Raw genomic sequence first — 19,653 nt, 5'->3', positions numbered from 1 at the left:
GCAGCCTTTTGGGAACTTGTACCCTTAGTCTGTGAAGTCTGCACGAAATCTGGGTGGTTACCATTGGAACTGCATTACAGATGTGACTGACACAAGAAAGACAAAGTGCGAGTCTGCTTAGCAGACCCATAAGAATCTCAGTCCTGTGACAACAGCAAATGAATGTGCATAGGTATGTTTTAAGTTATAGTGAAAATTTTAAGGTTTGTAAGAATCATTTTTATATGCTTCCTAACTTTAATCAACTTTTTAAAAAGTTTAACCAACCAAATTTTGGTTCTAATCAAATTAGATGAGGGGACATATGCTATTCAAATAATAGCTGCCAGAAAAGGTTTTTTCACAAAGATCAGCTCTAAACCTTTCCCCTTTTCAGCTATGAATGTGCATGTCCCTCAAGCTCCTTCAAAGTTAGTGACCTCAGGTTCTTGTTACTCCTCCTTCCCTCCCCGAGAATCTGGTATCTCTCGTACCTGCCACTACAACAAGAGATACACAGATTACATCTCCTTGAGACCCTCTATTTCCCATAGCGCCACCGGATAACGTGTCTTCACCGCAATCCTAGAATAGGCAACGTTTATATGCTAAGAGCTAGAACAGCTGGATGCCCCAGGTGGAAGATGGTGAGAGGTTTTTATCAGAGAAATTTATATATAGTCAATGAAATATTTTATGACTTCTTTTTCCAGCCTTTTTTCTTTCTAATCCATGGTTGGCAAACTAGTTGGTAGGTCTGCTGGGTCTTTTTGTACAGACTCCTGATCAAAGAATAGATTTTACATTTTTAAATGGTTAAAAAAGAGAAAATAATGGTATCTTTCGACACATGAAAGTGACATAAAGTTCAAAATCAAGGGTCCATAAATGCAGGTTTATTGGAACGCAGCCATGCTCATTCCTTTCTGTACTAAGGCTGCTTTCTCACTACCATGGCAGAATCAAGTAACTGGGTGTGGTCCACAAAGCCTAAGATATTTACTATCTATCCCTTTATAGAAAGTTTGCTGGGGCGCCTGGGTGGCTCAGTCGGTTAAGCGTCCGACTTCGGCTCAGGTCACCATCTCGCGGTCCGTGGGTTCGAGCCCCGCGTCGGGCTCTGTGCTGACAGCTCAGAGCCTGGAGCCTGTTTCAGATTCTGTGTCTCCCTCTTTCTCTGACCCTCCCCTGTTCATGCTCTCTGTCTCAAAAATAAATAAATGTTTAAAAAAAAAAAAAAAAAAAAGAAAGTTTGCTGACCCCTGTTACAATCCTCAGCACATACCTACATATATACACCAGCCAAACTGAACCTATTCACTATTCCTTACAAGTCCTGTATGTCCTGCTTCTTTCTATGTGCCCATCCTGGTCCCTGTCTTGTATGAAGTAGTATTCCCTGCCCTCACCCTCTCAGCCCTTGAGTCAAAATCCCTTTCCATCCACTTGGGCACAGCTCAGGATTCACTTCTTGTAGGAAGCTTTCTCTGCTGACCCAGAAAGAAGTGGTCTCTCCCTTCTCTTTGAACTAGTCTGTCACTATGTAATAGTCTACTAACACTTATGAAAAAGTTAACTTTATTTTCACAGTTAAAAAAATCTGCCACACTTTCCTTCATAAGGCAGAATTCCTTAAAGAAGTTATCAGCCCTGAAGTCTAGCCTCCCTGGTGTCTTTAGGCCAACTGGTCAATACTTTGGCCTAAGAATTATTATTTTTTTGAATTTTCTTTAATGTTTATTTATTATTGAGAGACAGAGAGAGACAGAGCATGAACGGGGGAGGGGCCGAGAGAGAGGGAGACACAGAATCCAAAGCAGGCTCCCGGCTCCAGCTGCCAGCACAGAGCCCAACGTGGGGCTCGAACCCACAAACCGCGAGATCATGGCCTGAGCCGAAGTTGGATGCTTAACCAACTGAGCCACCCAGGCGCCCCATATATATTTTTTTAATTCAAGTATAATTAGCATACAGTGTTATATTAGTTTCAACAGTTCTATATGTTTCTCAGTGCTCATCAGGATAAATGCATTCTTAATCCCCTCTATTTCCCCATCCCCCCATTCACTTCCTCTCTGGCAACCACCAGTTTGCTCTCTGTGTTTAAGAGTTTATCTCTTGAACTGATTTTCACATCTTCATTTACCTATTTTAATTATCCAATTTGCATATCTTAGCTATAATTTTCAATTTTTACTTACCACATTTTCCTGGATCTGACAGTTAGATACAGAGATACTAGTAGATAAATCTTCTGTAAAACAGAAGAACGATGTAAGAGCAAAGAACAAAATTGTTATAGGATTTAATAATATTAACATCTGCTGACATGCAAGTGCCCACAGTACATTAAGTTTTATAAACTGGCTGAATTAAAAATTGGCTAATTATGTTCTTTAAAAAAATGTATCCACACACACAATACTAACCCAGTAACAGGAAACTGGTTAAATAAAATATGAAACACCCACACAAAGGAATCCTATCTAAACATTTAATGGTGTAGAGCTATAATACTGAGTTAGAATGCTATCCACAGCATATTAAGTTAGAAAGGCAAGTTGTAAGGTAGTAGCAGCATCTGATGAAGAAAATGATACTTCCGATGAGTGAGAGAAGTAGGGTTGGGGAACAAAGCCTACTCTTCATACACTTCTATACTGCCTTCATTTTCTAAAACATAAAAAGCATGCATTACTTTAGTAATAATAAAATTTGGGGTGCCTGGGTGCTTCAGTCGGTTAAACGTCTGGCTTTGGCTCAGGTCATGATCTCGTGGTTCATGAGTTCAAGCCCTGTGTCAGGCTCTGGGCTGACAGCCTGCTTCAGATTCTGTCTCCCTCTCTTTCTGCCCCCCTCCCATCATGCTCTCTGTCTCTCAAAAACAAACATTACAAAAACTTTTTTAAAAATTAAAAAATTAAAATTAAAAATTAGACAAATCTACATATACTAGCATTGAAATATATCTGATATATATTAAATAGTGGATAAAAGCCAGTTCCAAAAAGAACAAAGAGTATGACCACACTTTTCTACAAAAATAAAATATAACAATACAGCACAGATAGCATAAGCTTCCCTTCTCCCCAAAGCAAGAAATATACACCAAATTGTTCATAATGGTCTTCTGAAGGAGGAGGTATAGGACCAGGAATAAGGGGGGGTGTTACAAGTGTATAGGAAGGACTTCTTCATCTTATATTCCATAATGCTGTAAAATTCAAATGTTTGTATTATTTTGGTACGCAACAGAAGTAACTGACAAGAGAAAAGGGCAGCATGGGAAGTGAGTAAGAGATTAGGTCTCAAACATCTAGAATCTTGGAGACAACTCAAAGACAATATGAAATTTCCTTTACAATCCCAAATACAAAAATTAACAAAATGTAAGCAAACTATGCATCAAAAACTATGCATCAAAAAATGACTGTCAAAGCCTGCATTTAAAAATATTAAATCAATCTTAAAATATTTTAAATAATTAAAATATTAAATATCAATGAAACAAAAAAGGCACAGCATCAACGATACAGAAGTATCTAACACCATGCTTTTCAATTGTTCCGGTTTCCTAGTGTCAACGCAGATTGTTTCAAAGGCCTCCACTGTCCAGCTCCACCCAGTTTTAATTTCTATTGCTTCCCAGAACTTTACACCACAAAAAGCAGCAGCAACAACAACAGTATTACCAGTGCATCAGGAACTGTGCTACGTGCATTGTATGCATTTATTATGATTCACACTTTAGATGAGAGACTGTAGAGACCAAGGTCACACAGACAGTAAGCGGCACGACTGCGCATCATTCTCTAGCACTCTCACGCAACCCTTCTGCTTTTCGAGATTCTCAACCCGAGGAAGGAGGTCCATGGATGATGGGCTAGAGGAGGTTCCCACATCCAGTTATACATAAAATTTGTATGTATGCTCCTGTATTATTTTCTGGGGGAATAGGTCCATGGCTTTAGTTAGGTTATCAGAGTTCTGTCTAAAATCCCCCAAAACTTTAGCAGCACTGTAAATATCCATTAATTCATCCTCTTAGAATCAATGTTAAACACCAAACATGGTCACGGTCATTATCTTCATCCCATTGATCACACCTGTCTCCTTAACTAGAATAACACTAGCTCTCTACCATTCCCTTTTAGCCTTTCCTATCCTAACCTACTTGGGATCCAAGGTCAAGATCCAAATCATGAAGTCTCTGCTTACTCCTTCTATCCATATCCGCATCCTCCAAGTAACGCATTACTCGTTTTTGCGCACTACTGCTTTATGCTGCTACCTAACACTTACTTATGTATGTGTGTCCTATCTCCCTTAATTTCTGTGTTTCTTTCATACTCTAGCTCAGAGCCTAACATAATGCCAAGAATAGGTGCACAAAATAATACAGTTGAACAGAAATAAAGTACATGTAGGAACTGGTTGATACCTATTTCAATTTAAATATATCTGTCTAATAAATGGTGTTTCCCCAGAAATAACATAATACCAATGGCGTAAAAGTGACATTATATTATGGCTTTCACTTGATCCTTTACAAAATTTAGCTTTTATTTTATAAATTTTGTTGGTGCAAAGAACATGTGTTTCAACGATTTTTTTTAGTATTTCTGAATGTCTTAATTCAGTTAAAAGAAAAACAGCATTTCTGGCTTCATAGATTTCACAAATATGACGTGAACCGTAATTCTTGATCACCTGTTTATATCCCACCATGAAGCAAAATACTAATATTAGCAATTTACTTTAATCCACTGAGAGTTCATGGAAACCAAAGACTGTTCTATTCCTTACTGGTTCTCTTTCCTCGAATGCTGACAACCCCACAAAGTAGGTACTATCACAGACAGGTGAAATTTTGCCTAAGATCACCTAATAGGTTGGCAGAGCCTGGAGAGGGAGACTGACTCTGGAACCTTTTCTTTCATACTGGGGGTTGTATGTATACACTGTAACCAACGTGAATTGTATAAAGGAATTAACCCGCAGTATTGGTTACTAACGATGAAGCTTAAAATGAGTGTTAGAAATACATAAACACAACCACACCCACAAAACGCTTAAGAACCAAAGGGGGGAAAAAGCCATCAACAAGCTTATTGCTTACTGTGATCTTTCCCTTGCCCCGGAGAAGTGCAAACACTTGCTTGAGGGGTAACAGGCATGAGAGCTTGGCGAATTGCTTTTTCCCAGCTCTGTGCTACATCAACTCCAATTCCAGTGGCAGCAAGAACAGGATTGTGGGAACTGTCTCCATTGTTCTCCCCAACAAAGTATACCATAGTGTCAGTGATGATTTCAAAACAGTGTGGGTTGCTGCCTTGTGAAATGTTTGTGAAATCTTGTGGCGAAGATATGCGGAGAATTTCTGAAAGTGGAATTTCCTGCAGTAAAAAATCAAACATTAAAAAATATAAATACATCTTTGTTTTTATTTTCAAATACGCTAAACAATCAAAGATACACATTTCTAGCGAATGCACTAAGATGAACACAAGTATGTGGTACACGGAGCACGCAGTCAAGTCTTACAGTAGTATCTGCCATCAGTGATCTGCCAAAGGCAGAGCCTGGAGCGTACTAACCCAGTGTTCCAGCAGGTTGTTAGAATGCAAGGAAGGAGAGGACTGGGGAGAGTTAACCGCCACTGTATCCAACACTTGTCCCTTTCCAACTGTCATTAAATCAACTCAACAATTACTTCTCTGCCAGCTGCTGTCTGCAAGATGCAGCCCTCAAAGGAAAACAAAGCAAAAACAACAGCAAAAGGAGAATGCTAGCACAGGTTGTTCACGCACTCCATTCTGGTTCTGCACACAACTGTAACAACTCTGCATGTGTAGTCTACTCCCTGAGGCAAAAAAAAAAAAAAAAAAAAAACCAAAACAAAACAAAACAAAAAAACCACACCAAAAAAACCTATTTAAAAGAACCCAACCAGCTCAAAGTCATCAGTTTCTGATCTCTCTCTTAAGGATACAATCGCTCCACTTACAATTTTGTTTGGTGTCAGTCTGTGGCATGGCCAAGTGTGGAACAAGCCAGGCAAAGAAGACTATACAAAAGCGAAGCAGCAGCATGTGGGAATCGGGGCCTAAGATCAAATGGAGCAGGGAGAACATGGATACCACACCGGCCTCTTCTGGACAGGCAATGATCATGAACAGCCCGATCTAAATCATGGTGTCCAGAAGGAAATCAGCAGCAACCTGACAGGCAGGCCAAGACCAAAGGAACACAACAAAAAACATCCTTTGGTAGCAGGGCTGCTGTGGGGGGTGAAATGGAGGGTGGGGGAAAACTGTTTCAACAAGGAACTCAAGAGTGACTTATAAGCGATATTAGGCAGAGTCATAATACACAGTATATGCCAATATAATAACTAACAAATATTACTTTAATATACCTGGAAAACATACGATATTTTAATGTATGTTATTTTTTTAAATGTGGAATCTTTACCTTGTAATACTTTGATCCAGATTCGTTTTGAAATAATGTGAGACATTTGCTGTCCAGTCTCCAATAATGCCTCTTTCTCTATAAAATAAAGGGCATACAACTGTTAGGTATAAAAATAATGATTCTTCCAAAGTACCTGTGCCTTTCTTTCTTTTTCCTTTCATTTCTACTCATAAGTTTGTATGTCTGAATAGGTTTAAAATTCACGGGGGTCAAAATTCTGCGAACAGAAAAAGGATATATAGTCATAAGCATACTCGAGTCCACCCTACCCCACGTAAGCAACGGTAGTAGGTTTCTGGGAATCCTTTTAGGGAACTTTATGTGAGCACATGCAAATACACGTGTGGTATACATGCACTGATATGTAATTCATCTGTAGGCTACATTTCTAATTTACCTATTGGCTTGCCAGGTCAAAAGATATGTACACATGTAATTCTCCTTGACAGTATTAATTATCCTACATATGATTTGATCCAATTTATAGTTTTATCAGCAACATGAGTACCTATTTACTCAAACCTTCACTAATCTAGTATGTCACTAAATTTTTTGATCTTTGCTGTACTGATAAAAAAAAAAAGGTAATTCAGTGAAATTTTAAATTGTACTTTTTATTAAATATGAGATCAAGCTCTCATCTTTAAAAGTCATTTGTATTTTCCTGCCTGTGAACTCTGTAGATATTATTTGCCCATTCTTTGACTGTTTGTATTTTTTTTTTGAATCCATTTGTTGGTATCCTTTACATATCATGAAATGAATCCTTGTCTAGAACATGACTTCAGAATACTTTTTTCAGTTTGTCATTTGTCTTTGCTTTTTTTGACACGTGGCTTTTTTTTTTTAATGTTTCTTAAAATAATTTTGTAAAATGAAGATTTTGGCTGTTTTAAGTTCATAGCCTAATTAAAGGGAAGGTACAGAGATTTCTCATATATCCCCTGTGCCCACACATGCAGAGCATTCCTGTGACCTACATCCTTCTTCTGAGTGGTACATCCACTACAACTGATGAACCTACACTGACACATCATAATCACAAAGCCCATAATTTGTAAGAAACCACCAGTCTTCCAAAGTATCTATACCACTGCATCCCCATCAGCAATGAATGAAAGTTTGTGTTGCCCTACATCCTTGCCAGCATTTGGTGTCGACAGTGTTCCAGATTTTGGTCATTCCAATAAGCGTGTAGTGGTATCTCACTGTTGTTTTAATTTGCATCTCCCTGACAACATATGATGTGGAACATCTTCATCATATGCCTGTTTGCCATCTGTACAGATCTTCTTTGGTGAGGTATATGTTAAGGTCTTTGACTCATTTTTTAATTGGGTTGTTTGTTTTCTTAGTGTTGAGTTTTAAGTGTTCTTTGTATATTTTAGAGAAGTCTTTCATCAGATGTCTCTTTTGTAAATACTTCCTCCTAGCCAGTGGTTGTCTTATTCTCTTGATACTGTCTTTCGCAGAGCAGGAGTTTATAATTATAATGAAGTCCCTCTTATTATTTATTTCATGGATTTTGTATTTGATGTTATATCCCCAGACCTCTTCTGAATCTCTACTGCTCTGCTGGTTTGTAAAGATATTTCAACGTTCTGTCTTTTGAGAACTCTTTACAAATATAACTACAGTTCCAATATACTATGTCTTAATACATATTACATCCTCATTTTGATTTTAAAAATGCACAAAATAAAGTACGTAACAAACTTTCACTACCGTATTAAAATATCTGTGACTACTGACCAGGGTGTCCCTGCTGGTGTAATGGACCATCCACCCTTCCTTCACCATCGTGCTGCTCTTCCTCTTTGTGTGCTTGATGGACTGTACAACCCTCATCAGCGGAATATTACTGCTTGTTGACGGACTACAAAACATTTAACATTTATGATAAAATATTGATAATTTGAATTTTTAAAAAATCCTATGAATACTGTAAGCTCACTGGCCTTTTTAAAGATAACTGAGCTAAATTTTTTCAAAATATCTTACAGAAATAGGTTAAGAAAAAGAAATTAATCCTTTCATGATGATACACAGTTGATTTATAAAAGACTAAGACAATCCTGAAAGTCCTCATTATGTGTCATCAATATTTTTTGGAAGGTCACAACACAAAACAATGAACAGAGCAGAAAGAATCTTCCCCAACTGGAAGATCTGGAGCCTGGAAGAGGGTCTCAGTCGGGACTGCTGTTGAGAAAGGTTCTTTTGCCCTAGGCAGCATGATTAATTAGTAAATTCGTAACAAGGTAAAAAGCAAGTATACCTATTCACAAAATCACATGGTTCAAATGTCAAATTCCATTTTTCATGTTGTTAGGAAAAAGTATTTCTAATAGATACTAATAAAATGATTTATAGCTACCAATTAAGACAATAAAATAAAGTACTGCGTCAAATTAGGTAATATTGAAACATGGGTCAGAAACAGCACAGCTGGAAGTAAAAGAACAATTTGACGGGATATGTGTGAAAAATACATGGTTTTTCAATTTGAATCTCAGTTAAATATTTTCTCTTAAATTATGAAATATTCATGATTAGGAAGCTAGCCAAGTTCTCTTCACAGTCTCCAAACTGGGTAAACAGTAAGTTTTAGTTCATAATGATAATAGCTGCAATCTAATGACAAGCCAAAATGAATAAATGACCACTCAGTTAAATGATCCATTTTCTCTAAATACTTCTTTGTTGCCAGTGAAGAACAAAACCTGCCAAAATATTCACATTTTATTACAAAGTAGTGTATTCTACAAAGCTGTATACACAAAAAACTGAATTTCTATAAACATAAGGGGATATTTATAAGTTTTATAATCCAATAGCATTTTGCAAAGTGCTAACAGTCTAATTGTGGTAAAATGAAAACTGCCCCCAAATTTGTCACCATCATCTCTGTGCAACATTCGGCAGGTATATATTCTCACTGGTGTTTCTAACATCTGATAATTTGCCTAAATGAAGAAGCTGGTTGCTTTAATTGATAGTTTAATTCCGGCACCTTGTGGTGGCTGTTCCACAGCCAGATATAATATCTAGACTACATTTAAATAAAGCATTTTTCTCTTTAACAAGGATTCTCATACTTTCCCATCTTGAGTAGATGGCCAGAGTGTATAATTTATTTCAGAAATACTGTGGTGCATGTAAAGGAATTAGCAATACTTTAACTGGATTGTAAATTACATTCTAGGTTCCATTGAAAGAAATGTGGCTTTTTCTTTCTTAATGAAGCACCTGGACTAATCCTGCATTTGGAAGTAGCTTGCAATACACACACGTGCATTACCTGATGGTTTTCACAGCTTCCTCATCTCTTTCCACATCAAGATCAGACGGATCCAAGAAGAACATTTTATCTTCTGGAGGAGATGGTTCTTCAATGTCATCCAAGCCCCGGCTACCATCACTGTTCATGTCACTACTGTCAATATCCATTGGTATATCTGTATCTGTTCCCAGACTGGAAGGTTCTGGCAAAGTTTTAAATGAATTCAGAGTTTCATACTAATGGGAGAGCAATACATGTAAATAGAAAAAGTATATGAAATGTGAAAAAAAAAGGTTTTAAAACTCTTAATGAAAATAGGAAAATATCTTTATGGATAAAGAGGTATTTAATTAAGGAAGATATAAAATGCACACACCCTAAGGCAGAAAATTAATTAATTTGCTTAAACAGAACTTAGGGGCGCCTGGGCGGCTCAGTCAGTTGAGTGTCTGACTTTGGCTCAGGTCATGATCTCACAACTCGTGAGTTCGAGCCCCACATCAGGCTCTGTGCTGACAGCTCAGAGCCTGGAGCTTGCTTCAGATTCTGTGTCTCCCTCTCTCTCTCTGCTCCTACTCCGCTTGCTCTCTCTCTCTCTCTCAAAAATAAATAAAAACATTAAAAAAAATTTTTTTTAATAATTAGAACTTAAATTTCTGTATGACAAAAGATACTAGAAGCAAAGCAAAAAATTAGTCACCACTATTGTATGTTGGGTTAACTGGTCCAGGGCAATTTGTTGGGGAAAGATAAATAGTCTGTTCCAAAAATGGTGCTGGGAGAACTGGATTATCTACATGCAAAAAGGTGAAACTGGACCTCTTTTGTAAACCAAATACAAAAATTAACTTAAAGTGGATCACAGATCTAAATGTAGGAGTTAAATCTATAAAACTCTTAGAAGAAAACACAGGAGTAAATCTTTGTGACCTTGGGTTATGCAAAGCCTTCCAGATAGAATACCAAAAATATAAGTGACAGAAGAAAAAATAAAGTGGACTTGATTATAATTAAAAACTTTTGTGCTTCAAATGATACCTCAAAAAAGCAAAAAGTCTGCCCAACAGAAGGGAAAAAAGTATTTACATATTATATATCAAATAAGGGACTTGTATCTCAAATGTTTAAAGAACTCTTAAGACTCGATAATAAAAAAATAAACAACCAGTTGAATGGGCAAAGGACCAGAGTAATAGATATTTCCCAAAGCAGATGTAAAATGACCAACAGGTATGTGAAAAGATGTGCATATCAATTAGCCATCCACGAATGCAAATCAAAACCACAAGGAAGTATTACTTCATACTCAGTAGGATGGCAACAATCCAAATGACAGATAATAACAAGTGGTGGTAAGCTTTCACAAAAACTAGAATCCTCATACACTGCTGGTAAAGTGAGTGTAAAATAGTGCAGCTGCTTTGGAAAACAGTTTGGCAGTCCTCAAAATTTTAAAACACGGAGTTACCATATGACTCAACAATTCCACAACTAGGTATCTACCCAAGTGAAATGAAAACATATGTCCACAGAAATTGTACTCAAAATGTTCATAGCAGCATTATTCATAAAAGCCCCAAAGTGGATACAGCTCAAATGTCCACCAACTGGCTGGTGAAGAGATACATAAAATGTGATATCTTCATGCAAAGGAATGCTATTCATCAACAAAGCAGCACGAGTACTGATACATGTTACAACATGGAGGAACCCTGAAAACATTAAGCTAGGTCCAAGAAACCAGTCACAAAAGACTACATATTATGATTTCATCTGTATGAAAAGCTTAGAATAGACAAACCCACAGCAGTAGAAAGTTGATTAGTGGTTGCCATGGGCTAGTGGGGAAGAGCAACGAGTGACTCCTAATGTGTATGGAGTTTCTTTTCAGGGTAATGAAAAATGTCCTACCACTGGACTGCACTGATAGATACCTAACTTTGTGAATAAACTAAATGTGCCAAGTATGCAAAGTTTCTCAATAACACTGCTTAAAAAAATGATAATCCAGAACTTAGAGAAGGTATTTACATCAAGTATAACTGACAAAGAACTATTAGGTAGAATTATCAACAACTCCCTTCAAATCAGTAACAAATAAACAGAAAAATGGACAAAACATGTGAACAGATAATTTATAGGGGGGAAAAAAAACCCCTTAAGAACCAGTAACCATTTGAAAGATGTTCAAACTACTTAGTATACATTAAAACCAATATAAATAGTATTTCATATTCATCTGTCAAACAGTAGTAAAGTACAAAAATACATGAACCATAAATCTGGAGGAAACTTTAGTCTATAGCAAAGCTGCATTAATTCAGAGTAACCCAAATGAGAAAACCAATCACGATCTGTCAATGGTGTTAAATAGCAACCATAAAAAACATGCCACAGGGGCGCCTGCGTGGCCCAGTCAGTTGAGCGACCGACTCTTGGTTTTGGCTCAAGTCATGATCTCATGGTTTGTGAGTTTGAGCCCAAAGTTGGGCTGTGCACTGACAGTGTAGAGCCAGGTTGTGATTCTCTATCTCCCTCTCTCTCTGCCCCCCACCCTCGCACTGTCTCTCTCAAAATAAATAAACTTAAAAAAAAAAAAATGCCATAAAAGAAAACATTAAAATCTTAAGAAATTCAATTTCCATTCCTTATACTTTTCATCCTACAGAACTACCTACATTTAATTTTTACCAGTCCTGTAAATGTTAAATAAAAATTATGCTTGGATGATGGGTATTGAGGAGGGCACCCTTTGGGATGAGCACTGGTGTTGTATGGAAACCAATTTGACAATAAACTTCATATATTGAAAAAAATATATATATTACAGGCAAACAATAAAAAAAAAATTCTGCTTGGAATCATTATTCCTTCCCTCCAAAAACATAATCACTACATAATCTTGAAAAAAGAAAAGAAAAAGGCATATGAGGGAATATGTTTAGCAAATGATTATTTGATGGAGAAAGAGACAGTGAGGCAGCACAATGTGTTCTAATGACTATGGACTAAGAAGCCAGATCATATGGGTTCAAATCCCAACTCTATAAACTGTTGGCTATATTTCTTGGGCAACTTATTCAATGTATTTGTGCCAAGTTTACTCATCTGTAAATACTTAACTCAAAGGGCTGTTCTTCTTAGGTTTAAATATCAATGTATGTAAAGAGTACAGAACTGTGCCTGGCACACAGAAGCAGTCAGTATTAGAACTATGAACACCTCTAGGGACAACAGCAGGGTGTAAAAAGAAGTATTTTATGTCTAAGGATGGAAGAAAATATGCAACACCACTGGCAACATTAGACTACAAATGGTAGGTGGCTATAGGAAAAATGGGAAGGCATAAATAAAATAAGATAAAATACAATACAATACATGTACCTTTACTGATTATCTGTATTTTCCTTGATTATTAAATTAAAAAAGCCAAAGTTTAAGAAACAAAGTAAACAAAATAAAACATGCAAATATAACCTTATACAAAGATAATACACAAAAGAACTGTGACCTTTTCTGATCGTTTAGGCAAATTAAGAAAAAGAATTTTACCTCCATTGAAAGTGACTTCTCCAAGACAGTCTCTTGGTACTTTTGATGCACAGCGTTTATGGCAGTTGAATTTACAATCTGAAATAAAATATTTGGTTTATTAATGTATGTAAAAAGTCAGGCAGTATCAGATATGCTTAGAGACTTTTTAAAGTTTTCCTTTACTAAGAACTCAGGTCTTGGAATAAAGGTCTGGTTTCAAATTCTGATGCCACCTCTTAATAGGTATTCAACTCCTCAGGGTTCCATTTCTTTTTTTTTTAATTTATTTTTTTTAAGTTTTAATGTAAATTCCAGCTAGTTAACATGATGTAATATTAGTTTCAGGTATGTAATATAGTGATTCAACACTTCCATACATCACCCAGTGCTCATCGCAATGCACTCCTTAATCCCTATAACCTTTCTAACACTTCCCCTACCAACCTCCCCTCTGGTAACCATCAGTTAAGATGTTTAACTCTATAGCTAAGAGTCTGTTTCTTGGTTTGTTTCTATTTTTCCCCTTTGCTCGTTTGTTTTGTTTTTTAAATTCCACATATGAGTGAAATCATATGGTATTTGTCTTTCTCTGACTTATTTTGCTGAGCATAATTCTCTCTAGCCCCATCTACCAAGTGGCAAGATTTCATTCTTTCTTATGGCTGATTAATATTCTACTGTATATATATGCCACATCTTCTTTATCCATTCATCAATCTGTTGATAATGGCTGTTTTCATAATTTAAATATTGTAGACAATGCTATTATAAACATAAGAGTGCATGTTACCTCTCTGAATTAGTGCTTTTGTACTCTGTGGGTAAATACTTCTTCTGGTGGGATTGCTGGATCATAGGGTAGTTCTATTTTTAACTTTGTTTTTTTTTAAGTCTATTTATTTTGAGAGAAAGAGAGCATGAGTGGGAAAGGGGCAGAGAGAGGAAGAGAGAGAATCCCAAGCAAACTCCAACACTGTCAGCACAGAGCCCAACATGGGACTCAATCTCAGTTTGTAGGATCATGACCTGAGCTGAAATCAAAAGTTGGATGCTTAACCGACTGAGCCACCCAGGTGCCCCTATTTTTAACTTTCTGAGGTATTTCCATACTGTTCTCCAGGGAGGCTGTACCAGTTTGTATTCCCACCAAAAGTGCAAAAGCGTACCCCTTTCACCACATCCTGACGAAAACTTGTTTCTTGTGTTGTTGATTTTAGCCATTCTGACAGGTGTGAGGTGATATATCACTGTAGTTTTGATTTGTGTTTCCCCGATGATAAGTGATGTTGAGCATCTTTTCATGTGCCTATTGGCCATCTGTATGTCTTCTTTGGAAAAATGTCTATTCATGTCTTCTGCCCATTTCTAATTGGCTTACTCATTTTTTGGCTGTTAAGTTATATATGTTTTTTATGTATTTTGGGTACTGACCCTTTATGGGATAGGTCATTTTTAAATATCTTCTCCCAGTCCATAGGTTGCTGCCTTTTAGTTTTGATGACTGTTTCCTTTGCTGTGCAGCAGCTTTTTATTTTGATGTGGTCCCAACAGTTGATTTTTGTTTCTGTTTCCCTTGGGTCAGGAGACCTATCTAGAAAAAAGTTGCTATGGCTCATATCAGAGAAATTATTGCTGTGCTTTCTTCAAGGGCTTTTATGATTTCAGTTCTCACACTTAGGTCTTTAATCCACTTTCAGTTTATTTTCGTGTATGGTAAAAGAGAGTGGTCCAGTTTCATTCTTTTGCATGTTGCTGTCCAGTTTTCCCAACACCATTTGTTAAAAAGATTGTCTTTTTCCCACTGGATATTCTTTCCTACTTTGTCCAAGATTTACTGACCATACAGTTGTGGGTTCATTTCAGGGTTTTCCATTCTATTCCACTGATCTATGATCACTAATTGGCAGGAGAAAAAAATGGCACCAGCTCCTTCGTTCCCAGAAAGGGCTCTTTGTGAACTCTGCTTCTCAGGGGCATGCTCCAAGAAGAGCAAATAATCTCCTCACTGTGTGCCCCAGGCATTCTTCAGATTGTTGCTTCCACACTGTCTGCCCCCAGGTTGTTTGCCTGTCTTGTCTCTGAAGGCAGCCCCAATACCTCTAGACTCCCAGATTCCAGTCTGCTGATGCTTAAAACTTCAGGCTTTAATCTCTGCTGACTGCAAGAACTCAAGTATTTCAGCCCCTCTTGCTTTCCAAGCCAATGGATGAGGAAACATTCTCCTTGGGCATTCCCTTGTGCATTCTCTCTCATCCTTCTCATGACCATGGCTCCCTCTCCTCCACAGCAGCCAAGATCCATTTCTTCCCTAAACCACATCCCACACTTCCATCCTTCTTCATTGTGGCTTCTTTTCTACCTTTAGTTGTAGAGCTTGTTCTGCCAGTCTTCAGGTAGATTTCTGGGACACTTAGGATGCTTTGATAATTATCTAGTTGTATCTGTGGGATGAGCGAACCTAGGCTCCTCCTACTTTGCTGCCATCTTCCCCAATTCTTCTAGGGCTCAGTTTCTTTATCTGTAAAATGAAGCTAATACTATTCATATAACCATTGTCAAAATGTTGCTGGCAGCTCCATTAACCCATACTCATCTTTCCATGTTTCCCTTGACAGTTTCTCAGGCTGACTACTTTCCAACATACGTCAAGCACTTACTTTCAGTTCCTAATTATTAGGACCTGGTGCATATGCAGAAGAGAGACTGAGATTCTACAAGCTTTTATTAGGAATTAGTAAGGGCTTTCCTATACAGCCTTGTAAGGAAAGGCATGAGCTTCTCATGCACAACGTCTCCCACCTTTATATATAGTTCTCTTCAGCCTGCAAGAACATCAGAGTTGACAGCACTGCAGATGAATGTCAGGTACAAGCTATTCAATACTACAAGTAACTCAGTGGTTCTCAAACTCTGGTTCCCAGACCAGCAGAATCAGCATTACAAAGAACTTGTTAGAAATTCAAATTTCTGGGCGCCACTCCAAACCTATTACGTCAGCAGCTCTGGGAGTGGGGCTGAGAAATGTGTTTTAAAAGTGTTTTTTAGGTGATACCAAAATTGAGACCCTCTGCTATTACTACTGTCTACTACGCCCTTCCACCTTGGAATTCCATCTTCCAGCAATATCCGGAAGAAAATAATTTCAAGTCCTGACTTAGAATGATTTTGTAGCCCTTGTGATTCAAGAAAGTTCTGGGTATCACACCAATGGCATAAGGTAAAGGTTATTATAAGAAAAAGTCCCATGATTAATAATTTGGTGGGTGACCCAACTTGTATCAAATAACACTGTCTTTTTAAATGAAAGGCCCTAGAAAAATTCATATATGATATTAATATTAACATCTTCCATTTATCTTAAGTAATTGATTTGCTTTTTATCTCATGAGGTATGCAAACTGTAACAATAACAAGATTTCCATTTTCGCTTTGAAAATATAGAGCCAAATTTGTGGCCTGTCGGCAGCAAGTAGGTAGGTTCTAATGGCAGGCATTTTTATTTCTCTGTACTCTTACTCATGTTCTTATTAACTTGTTCATATTTTCTTATATTTTATGTATGCTTTCAAGCTGTCTTGAAGTTTTAATATTACAAAGTAGGAAATAAGCAGGTGATGGGGCACGTGAGTGGCTCAGTCAGTTAAGTGTCCAACTTCAGCTCAGGTCATGATCTCACAGTTTGTGGGTTCAAGCCCCTACATTGGGCTTTGCACTGGCAGTATGGAGCCTGCTTGGGATTCTCTCTCTCTGCCCCTTCCCTGCTCTCTCTCTCTCTCTCAAAATAAATAAATAAACTTAAAAAAAATTTTTTTAAACAAAAAAACAGGTGATTGAATGAGTAGCTGCTCTTGGAACTGAGTATCTTCTCAAATGATCCAGCGTAACTGTTTTCACTAAATTACTGTTTTCTTTCTTAGCTTGACAAGTGAATGAAAATGACTGTTTTACTTTTTAATATCCTAATTCATATCTTAAAAATATAGAAATCACTGGGGTGCCTGGGTGGTCAGTCAGTTAAGAGTTTGACTTTGGCTCAGGTTCATGAGTTCGAGCTCCACATCGGGCTCTGTGTGGACAGCTCAGAGCCTGGAACCTGCTTCGGATTCTGTGTCTCCCTCTCTCTCTGCCCCTCCACTGCTCACACTCCGTCTCTCTCAAAAATAAATAAATATTTAAAAAACTGAAAAAACAAAAAAGAAGTCACTGAAATAAGTGATTGTTTCTGACTGATAATTAAAATAGCTTAGTTATACAGAAATATATATATTTCTGAACCAATACATGCTACTTTCTGAACCAATACAAGCATGAAACATTATTTTTTTAGAGCTAAGAAATTAAATCAATAACCCAGTGGCAGAGTTAACTGGTTTTATTTCAAAATTCATCAATCTACATATTTATGTTAGGTCCTCTACAAACTATCGTACTGCTCTGCATATGGTTTTAGAATGTTTCTGTTCTGTTCAGCAGAGCAGCACTACTTACAACCTTTTCTAAGATTATCTGTTGGCTAGAATTTGTACATCTGTTATTAATGTTCTTTCCCAAAACATTCCTTAGTGGCTGCTTGCCAATATACTTTAGTGTTGATATTTTAAAGTATTAATTTATATATTAACTCATATTTAAAAGTAAGCTGTTGAAATAAAATTTCAACATTTAATTATGCCTGCCTGATAGTTATTAACTACCTGGCAACAAACGCACAACCTGTCCTCTATCTGCTGTTCTCCCATGTTGCCATATATTGCCAAGAAAAGTTTTCTCATATACTTAAGTCAAATTTATGTACAATTATTTTATTCTGTATTGTAAATAGGATTTATTGTTGCAAAGACCTCAATTCTAATGTTTTATTTATATAAAACTAGATAATTCAATTCCACATCACTTCTATTATATAAAAAGTATGTTACCAAGAACCGTTAAAATAATCATATAAAAAAAAGTACATAAAATTATAGACAGGCTACTTACACCCCATCCTGGCTCAATAATTAATAACACATTTTAAACTGTTTTGGTTTTCACTATATTGTTCAGGAGTGTTGTGAAGGAGATATGAAACAAAATTTAAAATCATCTTTAAAAACATAAAAAATAACACAACTGTAGGAAAAAATATTCCATTATTCTATTAAAAGCCTGGTTCAATGAGAGATGTTTTTAGAATACGATGATAGTATTCTGGGTTAGTACCCGAATATGGATAATCCCTATCACATTTCCAGTGGCTTCTACTTATATTCTTCCTATTTCAGTATGATTAGTCTCTGGAATAACAGTTTTGGTACAGCTTTCCTAGCTACATAATTATAAATAAAAACAAGAAAACTCTTGTAATATATTTGTGTGTGTGTGTGTGTGTGTGTGTGTGTGTGTGTGTGTGTGTGAATGTTTAAGGGAAAGAGGAAAGCATTATTTTATATTTTGGGTACATTTGGCTCTGGAATCAGAAAGACTTAAGCTCAAATATCTGCTCACCTGCTTACTAACTGCCCCATACTGATAGGTGTAGAGCAGCCATACCTTACAGATCCAAATTCTAGCTTTTCTGTATTGTAGTTCCTGGTACATAGTACATATACTGCAGAGAGCAATAGTTGTTGATAAATATGAATGTGTGTGTATGCATGCATTTTTTCTTTTTTTAAATTAACAACTATGAAACCGATTTCTTTGCCTATGCTTCTGAAATATAAATATTTTGAAACAAATTTCCTAACAAAAACCTATGAATTTTATTTAAGAAGAACATCCAATCCTACCTTTACACTGCATTCCTTGGCGAAAGAGGCCTTTCAGTAACCGCTTGCAGTACTGACATATTGTGGGGCGGGTGTAAGAGTGAACAGCAAATGTGTGTGGAACTTTTACTCTGCACATTACCATCTTTTCCATCCAGATTGGGCGACCACTCCAAGAAGGAATTCTCTTACTTGGTTCTTGGTGAACATGTGACTAAAACATAAGTAATTTCCATAAGTATTAAGTATATTAAAAACAAAGTATTAAGAGCAGGACTTGAGATCAAAGTCATTTATTTTGAACACTAAAGCCAAAAATCTAAAAATGTGCATCTCAGCAGTTTCCTCTGGAAGCTTAACTTACCATCACTTGAATGTGAACAGTGCAGATTTGTTTGCTATTATTTATACCAAAAAAATTTTTTTTTCATCCTCACATATGTATATTCATTGATGAACTATTTGCCAGACATATATAGCGTTTTACAAATAAAAAACAAAAGCCTTAAAATGAATTTATGACATGTTTAAATCCCTTGAAAAACCTAACCAAGAAATGAATCATAATCATGAACCTTTCTGAATAATAATAAATTCAGAAAGTTTATTGTTGTTCATGTTGAATTATTG

General features: G+C 36.7%; 1 protein-coding gene across 3 annotated transcripts in view; it reads right to left on the bottom strand.

Moving 5' to 3' along the window:
- Window positions 1–19,653, bottom strand: part of PRKD3 (protein kinase D3) — a 97,800-nt gene that overhangs the window by 19,302 nt on the left and 58,845 nt on the right. For all 3 annotated transcript variants that reach the window (XM_043604155.1, XM_043604153.1, XM_043604156.1), the window contains exons 6-12: window positions 19,045–19,237; window positions 13,292–13,369; window positions 9,758–9,941; window positions 8,209–8,332; window positions 6,454–6,531; window positions 5,099–5,375; window positions 2,181–2,233 (exon numbers count right to left, since the gene is read on the bottom strand). In XM_043604155.1, coding sequence (XP_043460090.1) covers window positions 2,181–2,233; window positions 5,099–5,375; window positions 6,454–6,531; window positions 8,209–8,332; window positions 9,758–9,941; window positions 13,292–13,369; window positions 19,045–19,237 — 987 coding nt within the window. The remainder of the gene's footprint in view (window positions 1–2,180; window positions 2,234–5,098; window positions 5,376–6,453; window positions 6,532–8,208; window positions 8,333–9,757; window positions 9,942–13,291; window positions 13,370–19,044; window positions 19,238–19,653) is intronic.

Source organism: Prionailurus bengalensis, chromosome A3 (assembly GCF_016509475.1).
Source record: "Prionailurus bengalensis isolate Pbe53 chromosome A3, Fcat_Pben_1.1_paternal_pri, whole genome shotgun sequence".
NCBI classification, from domain to species: Eukaryota; Metazoa; Chordata; class Mammalia; order Carnivora; family Felidae; genus Prionailurus; species Prionailurus bengalensis.
Note: the sequence above shows the minus strand (reverse complement) of the source record. Positions and strands in the feature narration are given on the sequence as shown.